Consider the following 25384-nt stretch of genomic DNA (forward strand, 5'->3'; position numbering starts at 1 on the left):
TTTCTATACTGTGGGCATGAGGCTAGGCATTTCACAGGCATTTTCCCTTCATCTCTACTCCAACCCTGTGGATTAAATAGACATTTGTCCCAGTTTATAGAGAAGGAAACTGAAGATCTAAGAACTTAAACAACATTAACATGCCCAAAGGTTCACATCTAATAAGTGGCAAAACCAAGTTCAAAACTATATTCGTCTATTGTAAAAACCGTTGGTTTTTTACTGTACCATGATGCTGCTCCCATGAATTTTTAGAAAAAAACATGACATACAAAACCCTCCTAGATTATCTTATTACATGTGTTACATCAAATGACAGAAATGGGAAAATTATATATAACTTGCTCTCAGCAAAAAAACTGTATTTGGCTTTTTAGAGGTTGAAAAGTATCATGGTATTACTCTTCTTTCACCTGTTACAGTACCCTGTCACCACCATCATAGTCGAAAATCAGTGCTACTGCTAGGAGAAATTTATGGCATTAAAAGAACTGAATGCTGAGTGGAAGATCATGTAAATACAATTTCTTTGGGCATTTATGAAACTACACATTTCTTGGAGTTTAAGTCAGTTTTGCTTTTGAAATGACGAGTCTTTTCTGGAAAAAAATAAGATAAATTGATTAATACCTAACATTTTTAAAGCACTTATTGTCTACTAGGCACTATTGTTCATTAAATCCCACAACAGCCCTTTGAAGTAAACATTTTTATTTTCTTTCCTAGTTAATAAATGAGAAGGTTGTCACAGGGAGGTCATAGAACTTGCTCAAGATTTACAAGCAGTCACCTTTGGAGTTCAAGAGTGAGCTCACACAGCCTTGCGTCAGAATACATACCCTTAGCCAGTTCAGTGGACTGCATCTGTGTCTTCTCTGAGAGTTCTTATGGAACCTCTTTCATAGGAAGAATACATATAACCCTTTTCCCTTTTATAAAAAAAAAGTGCAGCTCACTGCCAGCGCTTCTTTAATTTTACATAAACACACTCTTTGAGGCTGAAGCAAATCTGACTGATTTTCAATGTGAAAAACAAATATAAAAACTGTTCTTGGAGTTATTTCTAAACAGAACTAACATCAGAATAGTCTGAATCATCCGAATCGTCAATTTCCGAAAAATCGGATTCACTGAATGAATCTTTGGCCAACAATTGTTTGAGAACGACGTCAACATCACATGTAGGAATGCTACATTTTCTAGGACTTGACATTTTCAACCATCAAGAATTTCCACATTTTGTAAATGGAAATATCACTACTAAAAACAGAATGCTATAAGTAGAATGATGTATTTTGTTTCCAAAGTCGATATACTAGAGCAATGCAAAAATAATAATAAAAGCAAGATAATTCATGGCAAAGTTTTCTCGGGGTAAATGCTGCAAGCACCGCTGGCGAATATTCTCGGGGCCAGTGGGAACAGGGTTAAAGTTGAGGGAACAACTCCAATATTATGAGATCGTGTGATGGAAGGTAGGTATCCATACACTGTTCCCTGTACCTACTACTGCTGGAAACTGTTGGATCAGTCGGTGTTCACTCATTTATCTTCTTGCTCCAGGTAAAACTGCTTCAGTGAAAATAATGGCAGATGTTCCTGTTTTTTGCTTGAATGCTTGTTATTATATGAGAGTTATAACACCTCCTAATTTATTGATAAGCTCTTAAAGGATCTTTCCTGACAAGATGGTCAGTGATTTCGGCCGAGTGATGTTTTAGCAATAACCACAGGTGGCAAAGTAATAGCCTGTCTGCTCTTTTTGTTCCACCTAGAGATAACATTTTCAAATACACTAACCTGCAGTTTCTCAACTGGGGTAAAATGGCATTTTGAGCAAGACAACTCTTAGTTGTGGAGAACAATCTTGTAACTGTATGGGATGGTTTAGCACTTCTTCCCCGCCCCACCCGCCCCCACCACACATATGCATAAACAGAAACACTCCCACACTTTTTCAAATGCCGAGTAGGGGGATGACACAGAACTGCCCGGCTAACGAGTAACCAGTATTGACTGGGTCATTCCCCAAAGGAGAAGCTGCTGACAGCTTACAAGCCCCTTCCATAGTTCCATACTCCATGTGAGCCACAGCTAACACCACGCTGGGACTGCAGCTGGTCAGGATGGTGTTTCTGTAGACTGCTTTCTGGCATTTTAAGGGAGAAAGAATTTCTGTTTGTTGAAATTGTCACCTACCAGCTAGTTTTGGGAAACCTGCGTGTACCAGCTCTTCATACAGGTGCTTGGCCGGATCAGCCTGAGTCATCAGGGTCCCATGTAGCCAGATAAGCAGAGCCCTGTGGCCATGTTCACGGAAGCTTTCATTTCCTGTGCCAAGCACAAGAGGTCCGAGGTAAAACACCACGAGCTGCTATCTCTTTCCATTGTGATCTCGGTTCCAAGTAAACTTTCCGAATGACTGTGGTTGCACATGTCTGTTCCTCTTCGAAAAAAGCCCTTCCAGTTGCCCTCGCTGTGCTGCTTTATGATGACCAGCGTTTGCATTCCCTCCACCTCTTGGCTCGCACCTACTGTGCTTGGCACACACCCAAAGGAATGTACAAGAGAGAGGACAGCTGTGGTGCCTGCCCAGTGGTAACAATTTTAATGAGATGTGCACCTTCTCATAGACCAATGCTCCTCAAACTCCCAGTGCTTATTTCACCTGGGTGTCTTACTAAAATGCACGTTCAGATTCAGTAGGTCTGGGATAAGAATCCATGCATCTAACAAACTCCCGGGTGCTGCTGCCACTGCTGCTCCATATTCCCCACTCTGAGCAGCAAGCACGCACCATTCATTCTGCCACTCCAGTTTCAAGAAAGCTACTCTGAGGGAAGTTTGCATCCCTGGGCCAGGATTATGCATTTGACAAATACTCACTGGATATCTCAGCCTGGACAGGTGTTGGGGGAAGTACTGGGATAGGGAGCCACAAAGCCACTGTGGTTCCCAACAGGACGTCACTACAGGCTCCTTGCTCTGAGAAACAGTGTGCAGGAGCAGACATGCTGTGCAAAGGAAGGGCCTGAGCTCTGCAGGGGTGAGGGAGAAGTTCACTGGACAGACTGTTACAGAGAGGCAGGCTTTTCAGGGAGAGGGAACTACATGCTTACAGAATGTACTCCTGGACAAGTCCTCTGTTCCTTTCCTAATCTTGCTCTTGACAAACTAATTTGTCTAAAATACCATCATGAGTCTTGTTACCCCTCTGCTCAAAAGCCCACAAACTCCCCATTGCCGGTAACCTTACCCTGGATATAAGGGTACATTACAATATAATGTACCCTGGACATTTACAATATAATTGAATTGTAAATGTCATTGTTATTGTGCCAACTAGATTATAAACTCCATCAAACATGCATGGCTTAGAGAGCTGATGTATCTGTCCCTCATCCAGCAGAGAAACACTCCAGGCCCTCCATAAAGGTTCCATCGAAACACTTTAAAATCTCCCTTGTCCTGCTGGCAAGTACTCTGAAGATAACACTGTATTTTCCAGTCATCTCTTTTGGTCAAGATAGAGTTCCAGGAGGCAACTCAATTTTCCTAAAGACTTCACACAACACTATAAGCCTAACTAATGACAAAAAAGAAATCTCAACAATAAAAAAACTTTTCTAGTTAGAAACTAGTATTTAATGTTTTCAATATATTATCATCTATTTTTCACATGAAAATGAATCCTAAGAATGTGCAATACGAAGTCTCATATACTTGTATGTGGTATAAATAGTGTGTGCTCACAGGCTGTGCTTCTGCTATCCCCAGTTCCCAGCAATCCCTGGTACAAATCGACCCCTGAGCAAGGACACCCTCTCGTCTTAGGATGTCCATGAGAGGGCTGTGCTCTGAATAAAACACTTTGCCAAGAAACGTGTTTGCTTCATTGTTTTCAAAGCTAATTAGTTGATTAATGCCAAGTAAACTTTCTGTTTCCTAGGTTTTCGTCTAACTACAAAAAAGCAAAATTAAGGAATCCAGCTGACCTGACCGCACTAATTCTGACAGTTTGAGTCCGCCTGAAATGATTCCATTGCTTGGAATCATCTAGCCAAGAAAGCCCTCTGAGTCTGTATTCCCTGTGTCTCTCATGGGACAGCCAAGTCTCCCCTAAGGCAGCGTCCTACGAGAACCCTTTCTCCCCCACCCACCTGGTTTAAGGAATTCCTCTTTCTGGAGCGCGGATTTAAACAGTGAGCCTATTGATTACAGAATAAACCCATTCACCCCAGGACAGTCTCAAGGAACATAGAAATCAGACTGGCTTCCCACTGACACACCAACTGTTAAATCCTTGCTTCCTTAAGTGACTGTCCAGTTGGGAACCTTAATTTCTCTCTAAGCTAAATGCCACGTTTGATATGGCTCAATAAATATAATCATCCCTTGCAAACTTCAGTTTACTGCAGACCATGCGCATTCACTTTCTGCAAATCTTAACACCCAAATCACTGGTGTGGATTTAAGCTAGCTGCCCCTATTCCTGGGCCCCTCGAAGACTGTGGCTTATTGTGAGTGCCACGCACTTCCTTGGAAGACCCCACACCAGGAGGCACTGCTGTTCCTAACAGTGACTTCCTCCTGCCCACATCACCTAGTCCATACTCACCTGACCACTGTGCCTCAATGGCTCTAATCTGGTCATCTGTAAAATTCCACGAACGGGCCAGCCTCTGCCACTCATTGGCCTTCAGCTGATGGTAAGCCAGGCCCCAGAGGAGCGTGCGAATGTGTCTGGTCTCCAGACTGTGGTCTTGCTTGAATGTCAGAGGAAAGCCTGTTGATGGGTCCCCGATGCTCTCATGATGCTTCTAAAGTGAAAATAATTTATCAGAAGATTTCAGACATGTTCTACTTATTACCTTATTTCAGAGTATATATGTTTTTCATACATAACTAGTAAGGTGGTCACTGAGACTATGTTTTCAATGCCATCTGTCACTGGATCTTTTTTTTTTTTTTTGACATCCAAAATGGAAACAAATGCTTGAAATTAAAAGCTTGGGTACCGTCTGTCTGACACAGGAAATGTGAGGGATTTTGCCTATTGTGTCCCATGCTGCTTAGAACAGAGAATGAGAACAGAGAGGCTGTCTTGGGAAAGGATGTGTCACAACAACAAAACCATCTTTAATGGCCTTTGTTTGAACCCACACCCCCTTTTCTTCTTTTGGGTATTTGATGTTCTCATATCGAAGCTTCGGTGAGCCCAGATTGGCTGTATCCTTAATAAGACCCCATAGATGGTCCCTCATTCATCCTGCTCTCTGGTGAGCATGAGGAGAGCAAACTAGGAGCCTAGCTCAGGGTGGGGCTTGGGGAAGAGGTGACCCAGGGGGTGGAGAGGACAGGAGTGGACGTCATTTAAAGTCACTGCAGCCAGACTCAGCCCAACAGCGCTATGCCTAGATTGGCAAGGTTCCTTTTGTCCCTTCAGCAGAATCCACCAGAGTCCTGCAGAATCAAACCACAAACACTGGAGAAAATCACTGAGTGAAAGCAGGCATCGCCGCTTCCTAGAACTGTGTGTTGTGCTTATGCCAGTAGGTCTCCAGGTTATCCTCCTGTAGAAGGTTGCAGATCAGTTAAGGACGCGCAGGACACGCGGCCCACCAAGAAGTCTGGGACTTCCTACTTACCTCTCCTTTTTCGTGTATAGTGACTTCTATTTTTGTCTTTCACTTAAATAGAGGTGTATCTTAATGAAAATGTTCTTAACAACAAGATGGGAATCAAGGCTGGGGCAGGAAATGAACCAAAAGTGTCTAGGACCCTGGGTTTCAACACTGATGAGAAGAACTTGATGGGCCCCCACCATGGATCCTTCACAGCATCAGCAACCTCCTCCAGGAAGCTCAACAAGGGAAGCACAATAAGCTCGTCCTGGGAAGCTTGGCCAAGAAGGGCAAAACCTTCCTCTAGTATCTGAACTTTGTGTATAGAAGTTGGAAGAGGAATGGGAGGTGTGAACTACCCATAATTGTTTTAGGGACTGTAAAAAGTAGGGTCTTCTCCAACCCAACCTCAGCTTTACTTCCACAGTGCCTAGCTCCCAGGAATTCCAAAAGAAGTAAGGTTGAGGATGGGGAGATCCAACAAACTTGGGAGCTGCAGGCCACTTCACTTTGTCCTTCTCTCCTCATTCCATCTCCTGAAACAATGATGAATCCAACAAGAACAAAAGCCTAAACGTCACAAGGGAAAGGGAAGAACACAAAATGCTTCTGCATTTATCTTTGTGCGATAACATTTTTAGTTCTTCAAGAAACTTACATGGTTTATGCATTTCAGGATTGGATTGTGTGGTCCCTTAGGCTCCCATTGAAAAGGGCAGGAGATTTGGAAAGTCTAGGTCTTTTTCAGCAGCCAGTGAAAGCATTAAATAGCTTGCCTGCCAAAGCACTGAACTATTGGCAGGAATAACATGAGCCAGAACTGGTGGAAATTAAAATAACATAAGTCAGGTTTTAGGAAGCTCCCATTTGCCTCTGAACCACTGATTTCAATGATGGATGATTGGGTGGTTAGGTTAAAGGATAAATGAATATAAGAGAGGAATTTAAATCATATCTTTAATCCTTTTACTAGGAACCATTTTATATTAGCCAAGGATATAAACTTGTTCAATGAACAAAGATAATTTACAATAATAAATGCATTTGGTTAAAAAAATGTTTAAAGATACATCTTAAAAAACAAGTATTTCTCCCACTCCAGACCCCAGGATCCCAATTGTCACCAGAGTTAACAACTCTTACCATTTCTGGGGGTCTCCTTTAGCTATACTCATGTATTATGTATGGTTTTCAAAGTATACCTACCTCTTATGTCTTAAAGATTCATTAGGAAAGAGGGCGTATTCATTTGGTGGGAAAGTAATTTATTCTCATCTACCCAAAATAATTTTTAAAAAGCTATCAGGAATTAAAAATAGAACCAATGAATATTTCTATTTCCAAAGAAAATGTGAAAGCAAGTTAAAGAGAAAGAGAAAAGATGGAACTTGGTAAAGTTGTCTTCAATAAAATACAATGGTAATTTAAGAAATTGAGCCTGAGGATATAGGAAAAGAGGAAGAGGTAAAGGGAGGAGATGGAAGAACGTAGAATATGATGAATGGGAGAGAAGAAACAGAGAGTTCCAATTGTTAAAATTAAAAAAAAAAAGTTTTACAAGCAAAGCACCTTTTTTTCTGTTTTGTTTTACAGGCAAGAAAAGTTGCAAGGAGGATGGTGTGACCTTTAAAAGAATCCATATATATCAAGACTACCAAGCTAATTAAACAGGATTGTGAGAGAGAAGGAGATGAGTAAATGCTTTTTGCTTTAAGGATTTAAGGGAAATTTCCCAGGACTGGCCAGGTGGACAGCAATCCACGTTCGTAGAAATTCAGGGTGGGCCTCAAGTGATTAGGGCCTGAATTCTGGAGCTAACACATTGGGCCAGGGGTAGCCATGCAGCCTAGAATGGAAACAACACATCAGTAGAATGGAAACCACACATCACTGTAAGTCAAGAATGGTGCCTGGCAGTGCCATTCTTGCCTGAGGGCATAGAGTTTAATCTTGCAGGGGGGGGCAGTCTATTGAGAAGCTGCATGGGTAGCAGATATCAGAGAAAATAAAAATAAAAGAACAGCAAAAAGAATGACTTACAGACAAGTTTTTTTGCGTTCTTAGATGAATAAGGTTTTCGTGACTCTCACAGAATACTTGAGTGCCTGAAAGCACGCACAGGGGTGTGTTGAAAACTGCCGAGCCACAGAAAGGAGTTTTTTAAACCACTCATTCGTGCTTCTGGGAATAGCTCATGGCCAGACTGTGGACAGAGGGCACAACCAGGGCATCACCCATCAGGGCTCACACGCTAGGTCCATTAGAGCCAGCCTGGACAATGCCCCTTGGCCCTAGTGAACTCTACGCACTCAGTTCTGACGTGTGATGTCAGCAGAGGAAGAGGCAGATGTTCATTCCATGAATGGGGCAGAACAAGACAGAAGGGAGAGTTATAATTGTACTGACCAGGACTCTGCTCATTAGAGCAAAGAATGGCACAGACCCTGCACTGCCCCTCAAGAAGAAGGGTGTTGCCAGGAGAGCCCCTGCTGTGCTGGGATCGGCCTTCCTTACCTCTCTCCAGGCGTAGTATCTCTCTGCTTTAATGAGCATGTCCACCACAAGGCTATGGTTGCTCCTGGAGGCCACAGCCAGGGCAGTCTTTCCTTGCTAAAATTAAAAAAGAAAAAAAATTCAGGTGGTATGTCCTAGTGATTAGGAGCTGTAGTTTTGGAACAAGGGGGCCTGGGTTCAAATCTTGATTCTACCAGCCCATGCTGGGTAAATTTAGGCCAGTCCTTTGCTTCTTTGGGTCTTTATAACTACCCCATAGTGGAGTGGTCAGGGGTAAATGTGATAATGCATATAAAGCCTTTAGAACATGTGCTACCCTGAACATTTCCTAGCCTCGTTTGCAGTTAGATATGTGACCTAAGTTCTGGCCAACAGTCTTTAGATAGAAGTGGGACATGCAACTTTTGGGAAGTATCTTTAAACAGAAGAGGGATGAACGGCATTTTCCTTCTTCTCTTCTCCCTCCTGAGTGGAATGCTGACATGATGGCAGGAGCCTGAACAGCCACTTTAGACCAGGAAGTAGAAGTCACGTTTTGAGGAGCATTCAGTAATAAGACAGAAAATGGCTGGATCTTATTAAGAATAATATCAATAATGGCAATGTTGGTAATTCATAGGTCAATGGACCCCTATCTCAAATTTTTTCTATTACACCATACTGCCTCCAACCAAACGTGAGAGGTTTGAATCTTAAAAATGGAATGATCAACAAGCGCTGTTCTGGACATAATTTTGAGAATGAACTGCCTGGAGCCCACATGGTATTTTAGACAAATTACAAAAAGGTACACTTTTCTCAAGATGGACAGAGCTCAAAGCCAGGGCATAGAGATTTGCAAGCAGAATCCTCTGGATTTCATAGAGTGCACCACTTCTACATCTAAACATTTTACCCTGAGCAAAGGATGCTCGTTCTCATTTGCTTTTCAAACGCCCCATGAAGAATTTGCTCAGAAAACAATGAAAATTAATAGTCAGAAAAGACCCAAGAAGAAGTTCCAATCTCAGGAACCCTTATGGATCCAGAAATATATCCCAAGTATTATCTTACATGGTTAGATATTCGCAACGAGTGCAATTCCCACCAATATAAATGATTTGGTTCATAGTCTAGGCGCTAAGACCCAGGCGAGCAGGAAAATTAGGGCTGAAAGTAATCAGCCTCTAATCAAAAGAGAAAGTAATGAAATTAGGAAGAACTGCATTTTGCAGGCATTTAGCAAGCCTCTAATTGTATGCTGTCTACATTCTGGCTTGTAAAGCCATTTGAATCACCATAATTAGCCTGCTTTGAGAAGGCAGCATTCTGAGAGCCAGAGTTTCCAAGTTCATAGGAAAATTTTCCTAGGGAATATATGCTGGAGTGAAAATCCAAACACTTCTGCCCTTAGGGGTTGGGACGTAGCATGGATAGAAGGTTCTCTGAGAGCTTTTTGACACCTCAGGCCAAGAGGACAAGCAGAGAACAAGCTGCTGGGAAAGTCAAATTTATACCAAACTTTGGTTCCTTATTTCCTAACCAGACCCTAACATGGTCCTAGAAACACTTTTCTTTGGCAAAAATGAAAATGAAAATAAATTGTGGGAGCCAATAGAAAAGATATTTTTTATTCATTAATTAACTACGTATTGGGTGCCAACTATGTGCCAGACCTTGAAAAGAAAGGAGAAGAAGGGAAATCTGGGAAAATCAAATTATGAGGCCCAGTAAACTGTGAGTTCTTGTTTTGAAAACAAAGTCAAATGGTAGCATTGACTGTTTACTGGAATATCTAGTCCACTAAGCACCGGGGACCCCAATGTAAATCCCTGCCCAATGGTATAGATTTTGTACCCACAGAATGGCTCTGGGTGTATTAAGTATTCATGAAAAACTAAAATAAATTACAAAACAATAGCATTAGAAAATATTACTGCTAAATATTAAACCAAGTTAACCAGGTACAACTGGTGAAAGTGGTGGAATTCCACACAAGTGATAACATTATGGGTTTGTGTTTTCCTTCCTTAAGCTTTTCTATGTGTTCTAAATTGTCCACAGTGGGCTTGTGTTACTTTTTTTTTTTTGAGGCGGAGTTTTGCTCTTTTGCCCAGACTGGAGGGCATTGGCACGATCTCAGCTCACTGCAACCTCTGCCTTCAGGTTTCAGGTGATTCTTCTGTCTCAGCCCCCCCGTGTAGCTGTGATTACAGGCGCCCAACACCATGCCTGGCTGATTTTTGTATTTTTAGTAGAGATGCGATTTCACCATGTTGGTCAGACCAGTCTCAAACTCCTGACCTCGTGATGTGCCCGCCTTGGCCTCCCAAACTGCTGGGATTACAGGAGTGAGCCACTGCGCCCAGCCAGCCTGTGTTACTTTTATGATCAGAAAAAAAAAAAAAAAAAAATCTAATTTTAGAAACTGACACACAGAGAAAAGTAATATAACATATAACTACTTTAGATCTTACACATGTAAAATGGATGATTCTGAACTAGAGTAGAGTGGATTCAGGCTTGCACTGTGAATTAGGGAGGTGCTGGCTATTGAACTATGTGGGTAAAAATGAGGAAGGGAAAACTGCAAGTTTCGGAAGCAGTCATCTTTGCTGACAGTTGTAGCAAAGCACCAGATGGCAGAGCAGCCACTACTTGGGTTTGAAGCCAGCTCTGCCTCTTACTATGTGTGTGACCCAGTGTCATCAGAATCTGTCCAATCTACTCTTGAAAACTGGAGTAATTTTGTCCACCTCACTGAGATGTGAGGATTGAAGTAATATGGCATGCATGAGTACCTGACAGGGCTGTATCCAGGGGCCTCCTGTATAACTTTCAGTAAAGCTGAAACCTAACACAGCTCTCTGACAACCCTCCGGAGGCTTAGCCTGCACTGTTGCACCACTTGAAAGAAACAAAATTGTCCTTCTTTAAAAACAAGTTTACACAATAGCCAAAAGGTGGACACAACCCAAATGTCCATCAATGGATGAATGAATAAACAAAATGTGGTAGAGATATACAACGAAATGTTACTTAGCCTTAAAAAGAAATGAAATTCTGACACATGCTATAACATAGATAAACCTTGAAGACGTTACACTAAGTCAACTAAGCCAGTCACAAAAAGGCAAATACCATGTGATTCCACTTATATGAGATGCTTAGAGTGGTCAAATTCATAGAAACAGAAAGTAGAATGGTGGTTCCCAGGGGCTGGGAGAAGGAAGAAATGGCCAGTTATTGAACAAGTATAAAGTTTCACTTTTGCAAGATGAAAAGTTTTGGAGACCAGTTGCATACAATGTGAACATATTTAACCATACTGAACTATATACTTAAAAATGGTTAAGACAGTGTTTATGTATGTGTATTTTACCACAAATTTTTTAATTAAAAAAAAATTTAGACATATGTAAAGTCATTCATTGCAACTCTGTTTATAAGAGCAAAACCTTAGGAACAACTTAAATGTCAGTCAATTGAGGACTAGTTGAACAAGTTGTGATATGTCTGTGCCATGCTATACAATGCAGCTCAAAAAAAAAAAAAAATGAAGGAACTCTCTATGTACTAATATGCAAATATCTCCACTTAATAATGCTAAAAAAGCTAAATGCAGAACAGTATACTAGTTATAGGTAAGCCATCAGTGTCTAAAAAGGATGGAGGAAGGGAATAAGAGTACAATGTGTTTATGTTTGCTTGCATGTGCATAAAAAACTCTGGAAGGAACAGAAATAATTTATAATAACGGATACATATAGGCAGGGTGGTATGGTAACCAGACAAGTAGGACCAGGGGTGGGTGGGAAATTTTTACTGTTAAACCCTTACTAGTTATATTCTTTTATTTTTGGACCATATGAATCTATAATCTTTTCAAAAATTTAATAAAGAATTTGAATTTAAAAACACATATTTGTTATTCAAAGTAAAAATTCTTACTGACATAGCTCAACCAAAACTGGGATATTTTACTGACTATGAAGATACACGGTTTCTCCAGTTTGTGCCCATTTCACAAAAGATATTCCAATGCCTCTGCTCAAGGCTGAGAGCCAACGGGAAGGTCTTAGCAACCATCTCAGCTGAATGGATTAAGTCCATGCACTTACCTTGTCAACAGCCTTCAAGTCACAGCCTGCCTTCAGCAGGGTTTCCACCAGTTCCACATTTCCACAATCAGCAGCTACATGCAGAGGGGTTTGTTGCTTCTGCCATGAAATTAAGGAGGGGAACAAACTTGGATGGTGAAAAGACAAACGGAAAGTATAGCCATCCTGTTTAGGCTCAAGGGAAAACACAGGTCGTACATTCTTTAATGGATACTGGGGCATTCATTGCAGTATTATTTTCAATAGTGAAAAACTGAAAGGAAATTACATGTTTAACAAGGAGACTCACTAGATAAATTATGATACATCTCTATATTGGAATAATAGGCAACCATTAAAAATTACTTTTTTAAAAATGATTTCAATATTAGGTACCTAAAGTAGTCAAATGTATAGAGACAGAAAGTAGAATGGTGGTTCCCAGGAGCTGGATGAGGAGGGAAGTCACTGTTTAATAGATATAAAATTTCAGTTTGAGAAGATGAAAAATGTTCTGGAGATGGATGGTGGTGATATTATACCAAATGAATGTAATTAATGCTGCTGAACTGTACACTTAAGACGGTTAAAATGGTGGATTTTGTTATGCGTATTTTACTACAATAAAAATGATTTCAAAGATTTTTTGAAAATAAAAAATGCTTTTGATATAATGTTTGAAACTTCAGGAAATGATACTATCTAGTTGAGCTTGATTTAATTAAAACTACATATAGAGAAAGAGAAGAAAATACAGTACAGAAAAATGCTAATGCTAAGGTCTAGATGAAGGGATTAGAGTTTATTTTATTGCCTTCCGAATGCATTTCTCTGTTCTCTAAATTTTCTACATTATAATGTATAAAGGAGTTCAAGACTTCTAATTTCCTTCCGGAGTAATCATTTTCCTATTAAGATGATAAGAGTTTCAAAAGAAATATCCGAAATCCCAAGAAAATCACCCATCTTAACCTCTCACCAAAAGGAATGCAGTTGTGAAGAGATTTCTAAAATATTAGGGCAGAGAGGAGCCTTAGATGTGATCAGTCCAACTCCTTAACCAGAAAAGGGAAGCAGCTTCCCAGGGTCACAGAGCTGGGCAATAGCATGTGGCCCACTACTCCTCCCACCAGAGCACAGGGCCAGTATGCTGGGGATATTACCAAAAAACATTTATTTATTTATATTTTTATGTTTTTCTGAGAGACAGTTGCTTACTCTGTCATTTAGACTGGAGTACAGTAGCATGATAGTAGCTCACTGTAACCTGGAACTCCTGGGCTCAAGCAATCCTCCCTTCTCAGTTTCCTGAGTAGTTGAGACTTCAGGCCTACAGGCTCTACTAATTTTTTTTTTTTTTTTTTTTTTTGTAGAGATGAGGTCTCGCTATGTTGCCCAGGTTGGTTTCAAACCTGGCCTCAGGTGATCCTCCTATCTTGGCCATCCAAAGTGTTGGGATTACAGGTGTGACCCAAAACACCTGACCTCCAAAAAGCCTTTTTTTTTTTTTCTTCTTGAGATGGAGTCTCACTCTGTCGCCCAGGCTGGAGTGCAGTGGTGCGATCTCAGCTCACTGCAACCTCCACCTCCTGGGTTCAAGCGATTCTTCTGCCTCAGTCTCCCAAGTAGCTGGGATTACAGGCACCCAGCTAATTTTTTGTATTTTTAGTAGAGACAGGGTTTCACTATGTTGGCCGGGCTTGTCTCAAACTCCTGACCTCGTGATCCACCCGCCTCAGCCTCCCAAAGTGCTGGGATTACAGGCGTGAGCCACCACACCTCGCCCCAAAAAGCATTTCTTAAAGACTCACCTTCAAATGTCAGTGTGTCTAGGTGTTTGTCATTGAAGACATTACACTTATACTGACACGCCTACCAAAGATCTCTACCGACATGGAACAAAGGTGAAAATGGAATGTATCAAATCCAACAACACCCATTTTAACAATAATGCTACAAGTCTGGAAGGCAGGAAATGCACTAAAACATTAGCAAGAGTTATCTTTCTTTGCTGGGTACTTCAAACACATTAAGTCTTTTTAGCTTTTTAAAAAATTTTACATACATATTTTACATTTGAAATATAAAATTTCCTATTTTTTATGCTTATTCTTGGTCTAATAAAAAATTAAAGTGATGAAGTCTGGTTCTGTAAAAGGATAGCAAGCCTAACAAACACTCCTTCCCTAGAGTACATCTAGCCAGTTCTGTCAAAACCAGTATCACATGTGAGCACAAGGCTCTGTCTGTGTATTTAGCAAAGATTTTGCCCATTGGGAAAGATTTTAGATATTAACATAGTTGAATACATAAGCATATTTAATAACAAGAGGAGATTTTTTTTTCCCCCAAAAAACTTTTGGGATAGGTAAAGGCAAAGGAGGAGGCTAGGTTCCCTGGAGGAGAGAAGGGACAGAAGTACAGGTAAATCTTCATTCAGCTCAGAGCAAAATTTAGCTCATAGGTGGCAATGGGAGGAGACTGCAGAGATCTGAGTCAATGCTCTGGTTTCACAGTGCATTAGGACAGGCAGGCATGCCCACTGCACCGTGGCTCCTCCCTAAGCCGGAGGGGCGCCGCAGAGGCTTCTCTGGGAAGAGGCAGCCGGAAGGTCTCATCTGGCCTCAGGACCCTGGAAAGGCTCCTCTTCCACTCCCCTACGTATCCTGGAAGAGGGCAGGCCAGCCCCAGAAGAGCTCCAGAGAGCAGGCTCATCAGTGCCCACCCCCATTCTCTTCATCATTCCGCTGCGGCATTCCCATTTCCAGCCAGTAATGGATTGCTTTAATGAGTCATTTGATTCTGCTTCAGTTGACTGAACTTGGGGTGATTTTTCTTTTATTCCAAGAGGTCTCTTTTGCCTTTAGGCAAAGAGAAGACACATTTACTGTCTTCAATATAGAAACAAAGCTTCCTTCTTGTGGGGGAAAGGCTCCCTGCCAATTACAATATTTCACTCTGGGGGAGTGGCTTTTGATTTAAAGAGCCTCTGGCCATTTAGCTCTGAGCTACTGTTTTTCTATCAAAAGTGCTGGGCCTGTTAAACATGTAAGATTTAATCATGCACTGGCTGAACTCCAGTTGTGTGGCTGAGAAAGACAAAAGTATGTGTGTGGTCATGGGGATGGAGTGAGAGTTACACAAGGAAAAGGATAAAAAGGATGCACATGTTCCTCCCAGGAATTTTTAGGTACCTCGAACTTGATCAAAACTCCCCCTAAACACCCACTGTGTTGAAATATAAGAAAAGAGACCCTCCAGGCTCTGATTTTCTTGGCTTACCTGATTTAATATGTTAATATCATGCTGTGCACTTAATAAGCTGTTTACAACCGTGATGTGGTTGTTGATAACAGCTAAATGAAGAGGAGACTCCTTAGGCTGCAGAGAGAAATAAAAATTTCAAATCCAAAAGGTTCTGGTTTCATCATTCAAATCAAAAAGCAACTCATTTCAGCAGCTATTTCCTGATGATCTCCCAAGTACTGAAACTACCCATCCCAGTGGTGACCCTTAGTAAGTATTCAGCATTTGTGGTCATCCCAAGGCTTTGAAGCAAACTTGCTCCCCGGCAATCAGCTCGCCCCCTTTGTTCTTTCTGGAGCAACATAGTAAGCACCTACTGTGGGCCAAGCTCTTTTCAGGTGGCCAGGGATTTAGCATGAACAAAGCTCATTCTCAGGAATCTTTCAATCTAGTGGGGTAAGCAAATATTAACTTTTTTTAAGTCACACAAATACGGTATACAATTAAGTGCTTTAGAAGTAGAAGAGCCAGTGTGGGGATAGGGGGAAGGCTGACCTTTCGGGAGGCCAGAAAAGACTTTTCTGAAGAACTGACATTTAAGCTCAAATATGAAGGAGAAGTAAGTGTTAAATAGGCCAAACCGCAGGACTTCTCAGAGCATTCAAAGAGCTAAAGGGCAATGAGAGTAGCCACAAGGGCAAAATCATTGCACAGTTGGCATTTCCTGAATTGATTTGTTCTGGAGCCCTGACTCCTTAGTGTGTCCTATAGGACTGGAGTCCCCCTTACTCAGGGGCACCATCCTCATGCTCAGCTCTCCCCGCATAGAGTCCAGCCACAGGATGTTCCCCAAGCCCTCTGCAGCCTGCTCTCCTGTTCTCCTTTGTGGCTAAAACACCTACACCTGTCTTCCCAGCCACAGCCCCCTCTCACCCATCCCCATCACTGGCTTCTTACCCAGCCCTGCTAGGTCGCAGTGCCTATGTCTACCCCCAACACTTTGCCTCCAGGCTCCCGTGCTGCTGCAGTCCCACCCAGCTGCCACTGGCCTGTGGAGACATGAGAGGAGACATGCCTCCAGGAGTCAGCTGAGAGTGGGGAAAAGGGAGGGAAGAAGCAATGAAGGGAAGTGAGGGCAGAAGCGATTAAGGCATGAGAGAGAGGGAAGTGAGGGGCATCCAGCATGATGAGGGAGGGAGGACACCAGGGGGAGGTGGACAGGGGTGTGACAGCAAGGGCTGAAGATCCAGTGACACCGTGCAGATCAGGAGCCGAGCTGAGTGTGGAGCGAGTGGCGAGAGAGAACAAGCACCTACGAGGGTGAGTGATTAGGGCAAGTGCAGCGTCGCTCAAGTGGAACAGCTGATATTCGTGATATGCATCAGACACACTCAGCACATTCTCATCGTGGTGCTTATTACACGCTCAATTCCCCAACTGTTTCTTTTATTTTTTTTTTCAGAGATGGGGTCTCACTCTGTTGCCCAGGCTAGAGGGCAATGGAGCCATTGTCATTCGCTGTAACCTGAAACTCCTGGGTTCAAGCAAACCTCCCACCTCAGCCTCCCGAGTAGCTGGGGCTACAGGCATGCACCACTGTGCCTGGCTAATTTTTAAATTTTTGTAGAGATGGGGTCTTGCCATGTTGCCCAGGCTGCCCTAACAGTTTATACTCTGTTTTAAACACCAGGCTGACAGTTTTTCAGAGATCACATCAATAACCCTAGACATTCAATCTCATATTCCCCACTTCATACATGAGACACAAAGAGGATCAGTTACTTCCACAAGGCCATGCAGCAAGGAAGTGGCAGAGACAGGACGTGAACCCAGACCTTTCTGACTCTACCATCTGCACCAGGCTCTGTCTCAGGAGATGGGGGTAGATGGATGGAAGAGAGACCATAGTGAGTTGGCAAGAGTGTCACCAGCAGATGGAGGGAGGGGAGATGAGGGGACAGGTAGAAGACCACACCTGAGGAAGTCAGAGACTGTCAGAGGCCAGCAAGGGTCAAAGCAGACAGATGGTGTGAGCAGGGCCGTGGGGGCAGCGTGAAGGGAAGAATTTTTGTGTAGGTTTCTTCTGCCCAGGAGTAACCTCCTTGAGGCACTAAGCGTGAAAAATGAGAAAGCATCCCACATTGCAAAGAAGTGGGCATTGTCCTTGCTGGGGCCACCCGCCTTGCTGGGCCCAGCTCCTCCTGAGAAACAGGAAGTGTCCTTGGACTGAACCAGGTAAGTTCAGAGCCAATTCCCCCAATACTATGCTCCAAAAGCTATCTGACATGGTTTAAATCACATCCCTCCTCTTGAGTTAATATAATAAATAGTAATGGCTCAGCAAGATCAGAGGAAATCATATTCTCAACAGAGAAATGAAAATAGAGTGGAAAAATAGAGGCATGTTTCTTGTTTAATTCCAGCACAGAGGGCCTTTGTTAATTCTGCCAAAGCTAATTCAAACGTCAGAAAACCTAAATCAGTATAAAGAATTGACTTTCAAAAGAAAAGCAAGAACATTCAGTGAAGGGAGAAAAATTATCACTCTTCTTGATATGTACAGCTGCTTCATTATTTTCCCAGACTGATAAAATTAATACAAGAGTAATGGCATCTCTAGACATATGAGAAAGCTTTTTTGCAGCAAATACAAATATTTAAAACACAAAGATTTCATTTTGTTCAGGAACTTCAATGACTTTCTAAAATTCATCCCTTGGATTTTATTTCTCAAGATTAAGACTCAGCCTCCAAAACAAGTCAGCCAGCCTTCCCAGAAATAATTCCTCCCTTGTGAAACATCTCATCTCCTACATGTATCTGCAAGGGGCATCTCCTTAGCACGGCCAACCTCATGGCGCCAGGACCAAAGCCCATGTTATTGGAATAAACTCACTTCCACTTTCTGGTGCAGATCAACGTTCTCACTGAGAAGAAAGTTGACAAGGGATGCATGGCCATTCCTGGTTGCGATCTGCAAACTACTGATATTGAGCTGCAAGAGACAATGGAGAGGGCAGGGAGGAACTCCCTTATCATTCAGCATGCTTTCTGGTGTTTATCACATGGTAATCAGTTAATACAATGAAATAGTACAACTACAGTCGTGCATCACATAACAGTGATTTGGTCAATGACAGACGTGCAGTGGTCCCATAAGATTACAATGGAGCTGAAAAATTCCTATGGCACAAGTACTTAACTACATTACTATGTTACTATGCTGTACAGGTTTGTAGCCTACGAGCAATAGATATACCATATAGTGTGTTGTAGGCTGTACCATGTAGGTTTATGTAGGTATACTCTATTTATGTTTACACAGTGAAATCAGGCATTCCTCATAACATATCCCTGTCATTCAGAGATGCATGGCTGTATTTTAAAAAGAAAATCCGGTTGGGCACAGTGGCTCATGCCTGTAATTCTAGCATTTTGGAAGGCCAAGGCAGGTAGATCACTTGAGCCCAGGAGTTTGAGATCAGCCCTGGCAACATGGTGAAACCTTGTCTCTACAAAAATTAGCTGGGCTTGGTGGTGTGTCCCTGTGGTCCCAGGTACTCAGGAGGCTGAGACTGAGGTGGGAGGATGGTTTGAGCCTGGGAGGCAAAGACTGCAGTGAGCCGAGATCATGCCACTGCACTCCAGCCTGGGCAACAGAGTGAGACCCAGTCTCTAAATAAATAAAAAGAAAATCCATTGTGTTTTTAATTACTGGGTTGAGGGGGAGCTAGTATTAGGTTAGTACAAAAGCAATTGTGGTTTTTACCTAATTGTCTGTTTTTTTCTAAGTGTCTCCCATAGAAGTGTCAGAGCCCCAGGGAACATGTGTGCAATAGACCAAATGTTTGTGTCCCTCCCAAAAGTCATATGTTGAAACTCTAATGTCAATGTGATGATGATAGGAGGTGGGGCCTTTCGGAGGTTATTAGGTAATTCATTGTTGACTGATTAATTGTAAGATTGCTACAAAGTATTTGCAGGTCTTTCAAATAAGGATGCTGTTGGAAATTACTTTCCCAAAATTGCTGCATCAGTATCTCCTGTCCCACAAGCTCCTCTGCAATATGACCTTGCCACTCCCCTCATCAAGAGGCAGGGTTTATTTCTCCACCTCCTTGAATCTGGGTCGACCCTGTAACTGCTTTGACTAATAGAATATGGCAGAAGTTCCAGCGTGCCAGTTCCAGGCATGGCCCCTAACTAGCCTGGCAGCTGCTGCTCTCTGCCTTTTGTAATGCCTGCTCTTGTAATCCTTCCTCTTAGAGGCCAGTTCCCAGGCTGTAGGCTGAGGCCCATGGTGGGGCCCAGGTGAGCTCCCAGCTGACAGCCAGCATTAACTGCCAGGCATGTGAGTGCACTCTCTTGGATATCGAGCTCAGGTAAGCCTTCAAAATCCTGGCCGACTTCCAACTGGAATCACATGATAAACTCAAAGTAAGAATCCTCTCAGCTGAGCCCAGTCAACTCACAGAGCCGTGAAAATAATAATAGATTGTTGTTTTAAGCCACTGAGCTTTGGGTTGGATTGTCAGGAAGCAATAGATAATGGGACAGATGCCAACAGCAATGACCTGTGTATCTCTGACCAACTGAAATCTAGCTTGCATGATACTAAATGCCTATATGACCTTGAACAAGTGGCCTATCAAGTATGGGCCTCTTTGTCTTCATCTGCAAAACTGTCCCCATAATAGTTTTCTATTGCTGTTATAAGACATTGCCACAAAATTAGTGGCTTAATAAAATGTATTATTTTATAGTTCTGGAGGTCAGAAGTCTGAAATGGATCCCACTGGGCTAACCAAAAAAAAAAAAAAAAAAAAAGTTCACAGATCTATGTTCCCTTCTGGAGGCTCTCAGGAGAATCCACTTCCTTGTCTCTTCCAGGTTTTAGAAGCCTCCTATGTTCTTTGGCTCACACCCCCTTGCTCCATTGTCAAAACCAGCAACAGTTAGCTGAGTCCTTCTCACACTGCATCACTGACATCCTAGTCTGCCTCCCTCTTCCACTTTAAAGGACTCTTCATGATTACATTGGGCCCGCCTAGTAATCCAGGAGAATCTCATTTTAAGATCAGCTAATTAGCAACCTTAATTCCATCTGCAACTTAAATTCTCCTTTGCCATGTAATATAATATATTCATAGGTTCTGGGAACTGGGATGTGAACATCTCTGGGGTGGGGAGCCTGATTCTGCCTACCACATCATCCTACCTCTTTCTCTGAAATCACAGTACTACTGGGAGGATACACGAGCCAGTAAATGTGTATGGTAACCGTAACTATTATTTTATCCATTCCACACACACACACACACACAACATTGAGCACTTATTCTGTGCCAGGCACTATTTTAGATAGTGGAGGGATATGTTGGTAAACAAAACTGACAAGATCTCGGACATTACATTTCAGTAGCAGTGGACAATCAATTGATCCATTGATTGGTAGACTGGTAGATCAACAAATCAGTGGACTTAAATCTGCTTATTAGATTATAGATGTTGTTAGAAGAATAACATCAGCTAGTTGTAAGTTCTATAATAAGACATAAAATAGCATGACTGGTTGGCTACTTTCTCATGGCTGATCAACAAAGCCTTCTTGGATAAGGTGACAGTTAAACTGAGATCAGAATGGTCAGCAGTGCCCTCACTGGCAAGATCAGAAGCCACCTAAAGCAGAAACAAATTTCCGAGAAACTCAAAGCAGGAACCCTGTAGTAGGAAGAGCTGCGGGAGTCCACAGCATTTACCTCTAGGCATCATGGGCTCTGTGTATAGGGCCTACAGACTTTTTATGAGCCAAAGAAACCGTTAAAATGTAAAAAAGAAAAAAATTATTGGTTCCACGATACCAAAAGAAAACCACAAAATTGAAGTGAATAAATATTTAACTGACATTCATACTTCATTGATTGTTAAATGTAATGTTCATAAAATATTCATTATATTTATAAACAATTTGCAGGTTGCATTTTTTCATCTCCCTCAAATTCCCAATTATGCACACAGAGTTCTAAGAAATCAGAGTCACTCATAAATTAGGTGAGTCTGTCATAGCCAAATAATTGCAAAAAGCAAAAACAAAAAAGCCTTTTAGAGCAATTAACAGCAAAAAAAAAAAAAAAAAAAAATGTAAAGAGGAATGTGGGAGCACTTAAATATGTATGATAAAATGTGAGGTAGGACCTCCAGGAATATGAGTTCTTAGGACCCACAAAAGCCTTTTTTGGACCCAGGGCAGTTAATAGAGCGCTAAAGAGAGCCTGTTGCCCTAACTCTGGGCAGTTCTTCCACCCAACATAAACGGAGAAAGCCGGCTGTCAACTACATTCATAATCTCACTCCAACATCCTCCTTAGAAACGACTTGACCCGGGCCGGGCGCGGTGGCTCAAGCCTGTAATCCCAGCACTTTGGGAGGCCGAGACGGGGAGGGGGGATCACGAGGTCAGGAGATCGAGACCATCCTGGCTAACACGGTGAAACCCCGTCTCTACTAAAAAATACATAAAACTAGCCAGGCGTGGTGGCGGGCGCCTGTAGTCCCAGCTACTTGGGAGGCTGAGGCAGGAGAATGGCGTGAACCCGGGAGGCGGAGCTTGCAGTGAGCTGAGATCCGGCCACTGCACTCCAGCCTGGGCAACAGAGCGAGACTCCGTCTCAAAAAAAGAAAAAAAAAAAAAAGAAACGACTTAACCCTTTACCCCCTCCCCTTGCTGATGGCAAGGTGGGAGGGAGCACAAAAGCAAACTCCTGGAAACCAAGACTCATCAGTGTCAGCAGGTGAAGCGTTTCCAAGATCAAACACAGCAATCACCTACAAATGTGAAAGCAAAACAAAGTTCAACCCATCCCGGGCTCATGTGTGTTCTTGCTGTTGGCTTCTTGCTTCACACTGCTTTCCCCCCTCCAAGGTTTTCACCGGGTTGGACAGATAGGTGTGGATAGCTAGTGGGGGCTGAGGTTGCTGATTCAGAAGGGAGCTGATGAACTCGGGAAAAACTCTAGAAGTAAAAGCTAAAAAATGGATTCCCGATCATTTCCAGGCTGCCTAGAGCAACTGAGGCCGCTGGCTGTAAGGACAGGGGCAATATGGAGCCTGCAGTCTTAGTCGGATGGGGAGAATGTGTGCATATGAAAAATCACTACAAAGCAAAATACTTAAGGGCAAAATAATTAAGGACGAGGGTGAGGCAGGGTATAAAATAATGGAGTAAGCCTGAGAGTCTTGCTAACCCGGGAAGCTTTCCCAGGAACTTGAAGGGGGATACAGACTGGGGACAAGGAGGCACCTGTGCAATGACTGAACAGCAGCACAGCTCTCCACATTCTGAATATTTCATGGCTCCCATGAATTCTTTTTTTTTTTTTTTTTTTTTTTGAGACGGAGTCTGGGTCTGTCGCCCAGGCTGGAGTGCAGTGGCCGGATCTCGGCTCACTGCAAGCTCCGCCTCCTGGGTTTACGCCATTCTCCTGCCTCAGCCTCTGGAGTAGCTGGGACTACAGGCGCCGGCCACCTCGTCCGGCTAGTTTTTTGTATTTTTTAGTAGAGACGGGGTTTCACCGTGTTAGCCAGGATGGTCTCGATCTCCTGACCTCGTGATCCGCCCGTCTCAGCCTCCCAAAGTGCTGGGATTACAGGCTTGAGCCACCGCGCCCGGCTGGCTCCCATGAATTCTTAACTTTCTGTTTATTTATTGCATCAATAACCTTGCAACTTCAGTGGGAATCAACTCATGCTACTTTGATTTTCCTGTCACAATCCTTGTCCATGTATATATAAATCCAATATTATATTAATATTTACTCGACTATAATATATTTTTCAATTAGTGTTCTATGATTAACATGTTCAATATTGCAATATATTTTTAGTATTTATCACTATAATTTGTAACAGCTACATAATTTTCCAAGAAGTAGAAGCACCAGACCTTCTTTCAGCCTTCTCCTACCATTAATTCCACATATATGTTATATCTAATTCTTGGCTATTGAAGCTAACTTTATCATTTATCTGAATGCATGCAGCTAGCTTTCCACCTTTCAAATTATTTCCTTAACATAATCCACCATGTGTGGGTAAAAGGAAAGTGACAAATTGCTTTTTGAAAGATTATACAAATATACACTCCCACCAGCAGAATACAGGGTATCAAACATGCCAGTTTGGGACTTTATTCTTGATTGGGACTTTATTCTTCTGTGTTTAACTTTGTACTTGCTGAAAAGAAATTGTTTATACATTGTGCAGATAGAAAGATCTCTAAAATATATTGGCAATCAAAAGAAAACAAGGTGCAGAGCAGCATATATTACATACTGTGCTACTGTTTATATGGTGTTGGTATATATGTGTGTATGGATTTAATCACATTTTCCATGTGGATTCATGGAAAATTCCTGGAAGACTAAATAAACTATTAAGGATGTTAGTTCTGGGGAGTAAAATTGTGATGTGGGGTTGGAGTAAGACACTTTTTTATCATATACCCTTTGGTGCTATTCAAATTTTTTGTCATGAGTTTTCATTATAATTAATTAGAAAAACAGGAAAAGAAACTAAACCATCTGAAGACAAGGCCATTGCAGGGGTTAAAAGCTGAGGCATTGGCGTCAGACAGGAGTTTGAATCCTTGCACTGCTATTGACTAGTTGTATGATCCTGAATGATTTCCTTAACTTTTCCAAATTCTATTTTTGTGATCTAAAAAAATGAAAATAATAACACAGTCTCAAAAGTTTCAAAGGTTCTTAGCACAATGACTACATACATAAGTATTCTGCATTTAGAGGAAGGCACCATCCTTCCTTCTTCATGCACCAGGCTGACCACTTGAGGTTTCACACAATAAAGTTTTTTTCAGCGTCTTCTCTGTATAAGCCAGGTGTGCACTAGTTGCTATGAGAAAACAAAGTAGAATAGAGTGTCTGTTTCTAAGAAGTGACAAGTACTTGCTCATTTTGCCCCACTTTCAATTATTCCTTCCCCAGAAGAATAGAAAGAATAGCATTGCTTTTGAGGACACAGTAACTGGGAAATATTGGAGGTAAATCACTAATTCTTACCAAAAACAAAGCGTATTATAAATATTAATTCTAAAGTACCAGTGAGTGGATCAATGCAGGACCAGAGTTTCCAAAGAATATTTTAAGTCTCCCTCCCACTGCATGAGTGAACATGGTCTGGAACACATACTTTATTTGGAATGTTGATGTCACTTCCTGCTGTCAGCAGCACTTTGCTGCACTCTTCATGACCTCCTTCAACACTCAGAAAGAATGGTGTTTCTCCATTCTAACAAAAGGAAAAATAAGTTAAATTTAATTGCCCCTTGTCATGGAATGAAATTACTTGACAAACAACATGCTTTCTCTATGCCTTTTATGCATTACTCTTAATAATGGATAGCATTTATTGAACAACTATGTGTCAACTTGTACTGCCAAGACTATATGCTTTGGCACAGTTAAATCACACAATGCTATAAGGGCAGGGTTAATATTTTCCACATGTTACAGATAAGAAAACTAAACCTCAGCTGAAAAGTGTCAAAGTGGCTGGGTTCAGTGACTCAGCCTGTAATCCCAGCACTTTGGGAGGCTGAGGCAGGCAGGATACTTGAGCCCAGGAGTTACAGACCAGCCTGGGCAAAATGGCAAAGCCCCATCTCTACAAAAAGTTTACAAAATTAGCCAGGCATAGTGGTGGATGCCTGTAGTCCCAGCTACTTAGGAGGCTGAGGTGAGAGGGTCACCTGAGCCCAGGAGGTTGTGGCTGCAGTGAGACAGGACTGCATCACTGCAGTCCAGCCTAGGCAACAGAGTGAGACCTCGTCTCAAAACAAAAACAAAAAAAAAAAAAGAAAGAAAGATAATCTCAGAAATAAGGAACTATAGTACAGTATGAAAC

General features: G+C 42.1%; 1 protein-coding gene across 1 annotated transcript in view; it reads right to left on the reverse strand.

The window, feature by feature from the left end:
- Positions 1-537: 537 nt before the first annotated feature.
- Positions 538-25384, reverse strand: part of ANKDD1B (ankyrin repeat and death domain containing 1B) — a 52824-nt gene continuing 27977 nt past the window's right edge. The window contains 7 exon segments of the mRNA XM_011996480.1: positions 538-599; positions 2200-2331; positions 4619-4820; positions 8139-8234; positions 12239-12337; positions 15500-15598; positions 18360-18458. Coding sequence (XP_011851870.1) covers positions 538-599; positions 2200-2331; positions 4619-4820; positions 8139-8234; positions 12239-12337; positions 15500-15598; positions 18360-18458 — 789 coding nt within the window.

This window comes from Mandrillus leucophaeus, unplaced genomic scaffold (assembly GCF_000951045.1).
Source record: "Mandrillus leucophaeus isolate KB7577 unplaced genomic scaffold, Mleu.le_1.0 Scaffold114, whole genome shotgun sequence".
NCBI classification, from domain to species: domain Eukaryota; kingdom Metazoa; phylum Chordata; class Mammalia; order Primates; family Cercopithecidae; genus Mandrillus; species Mandrillus leucophaeus.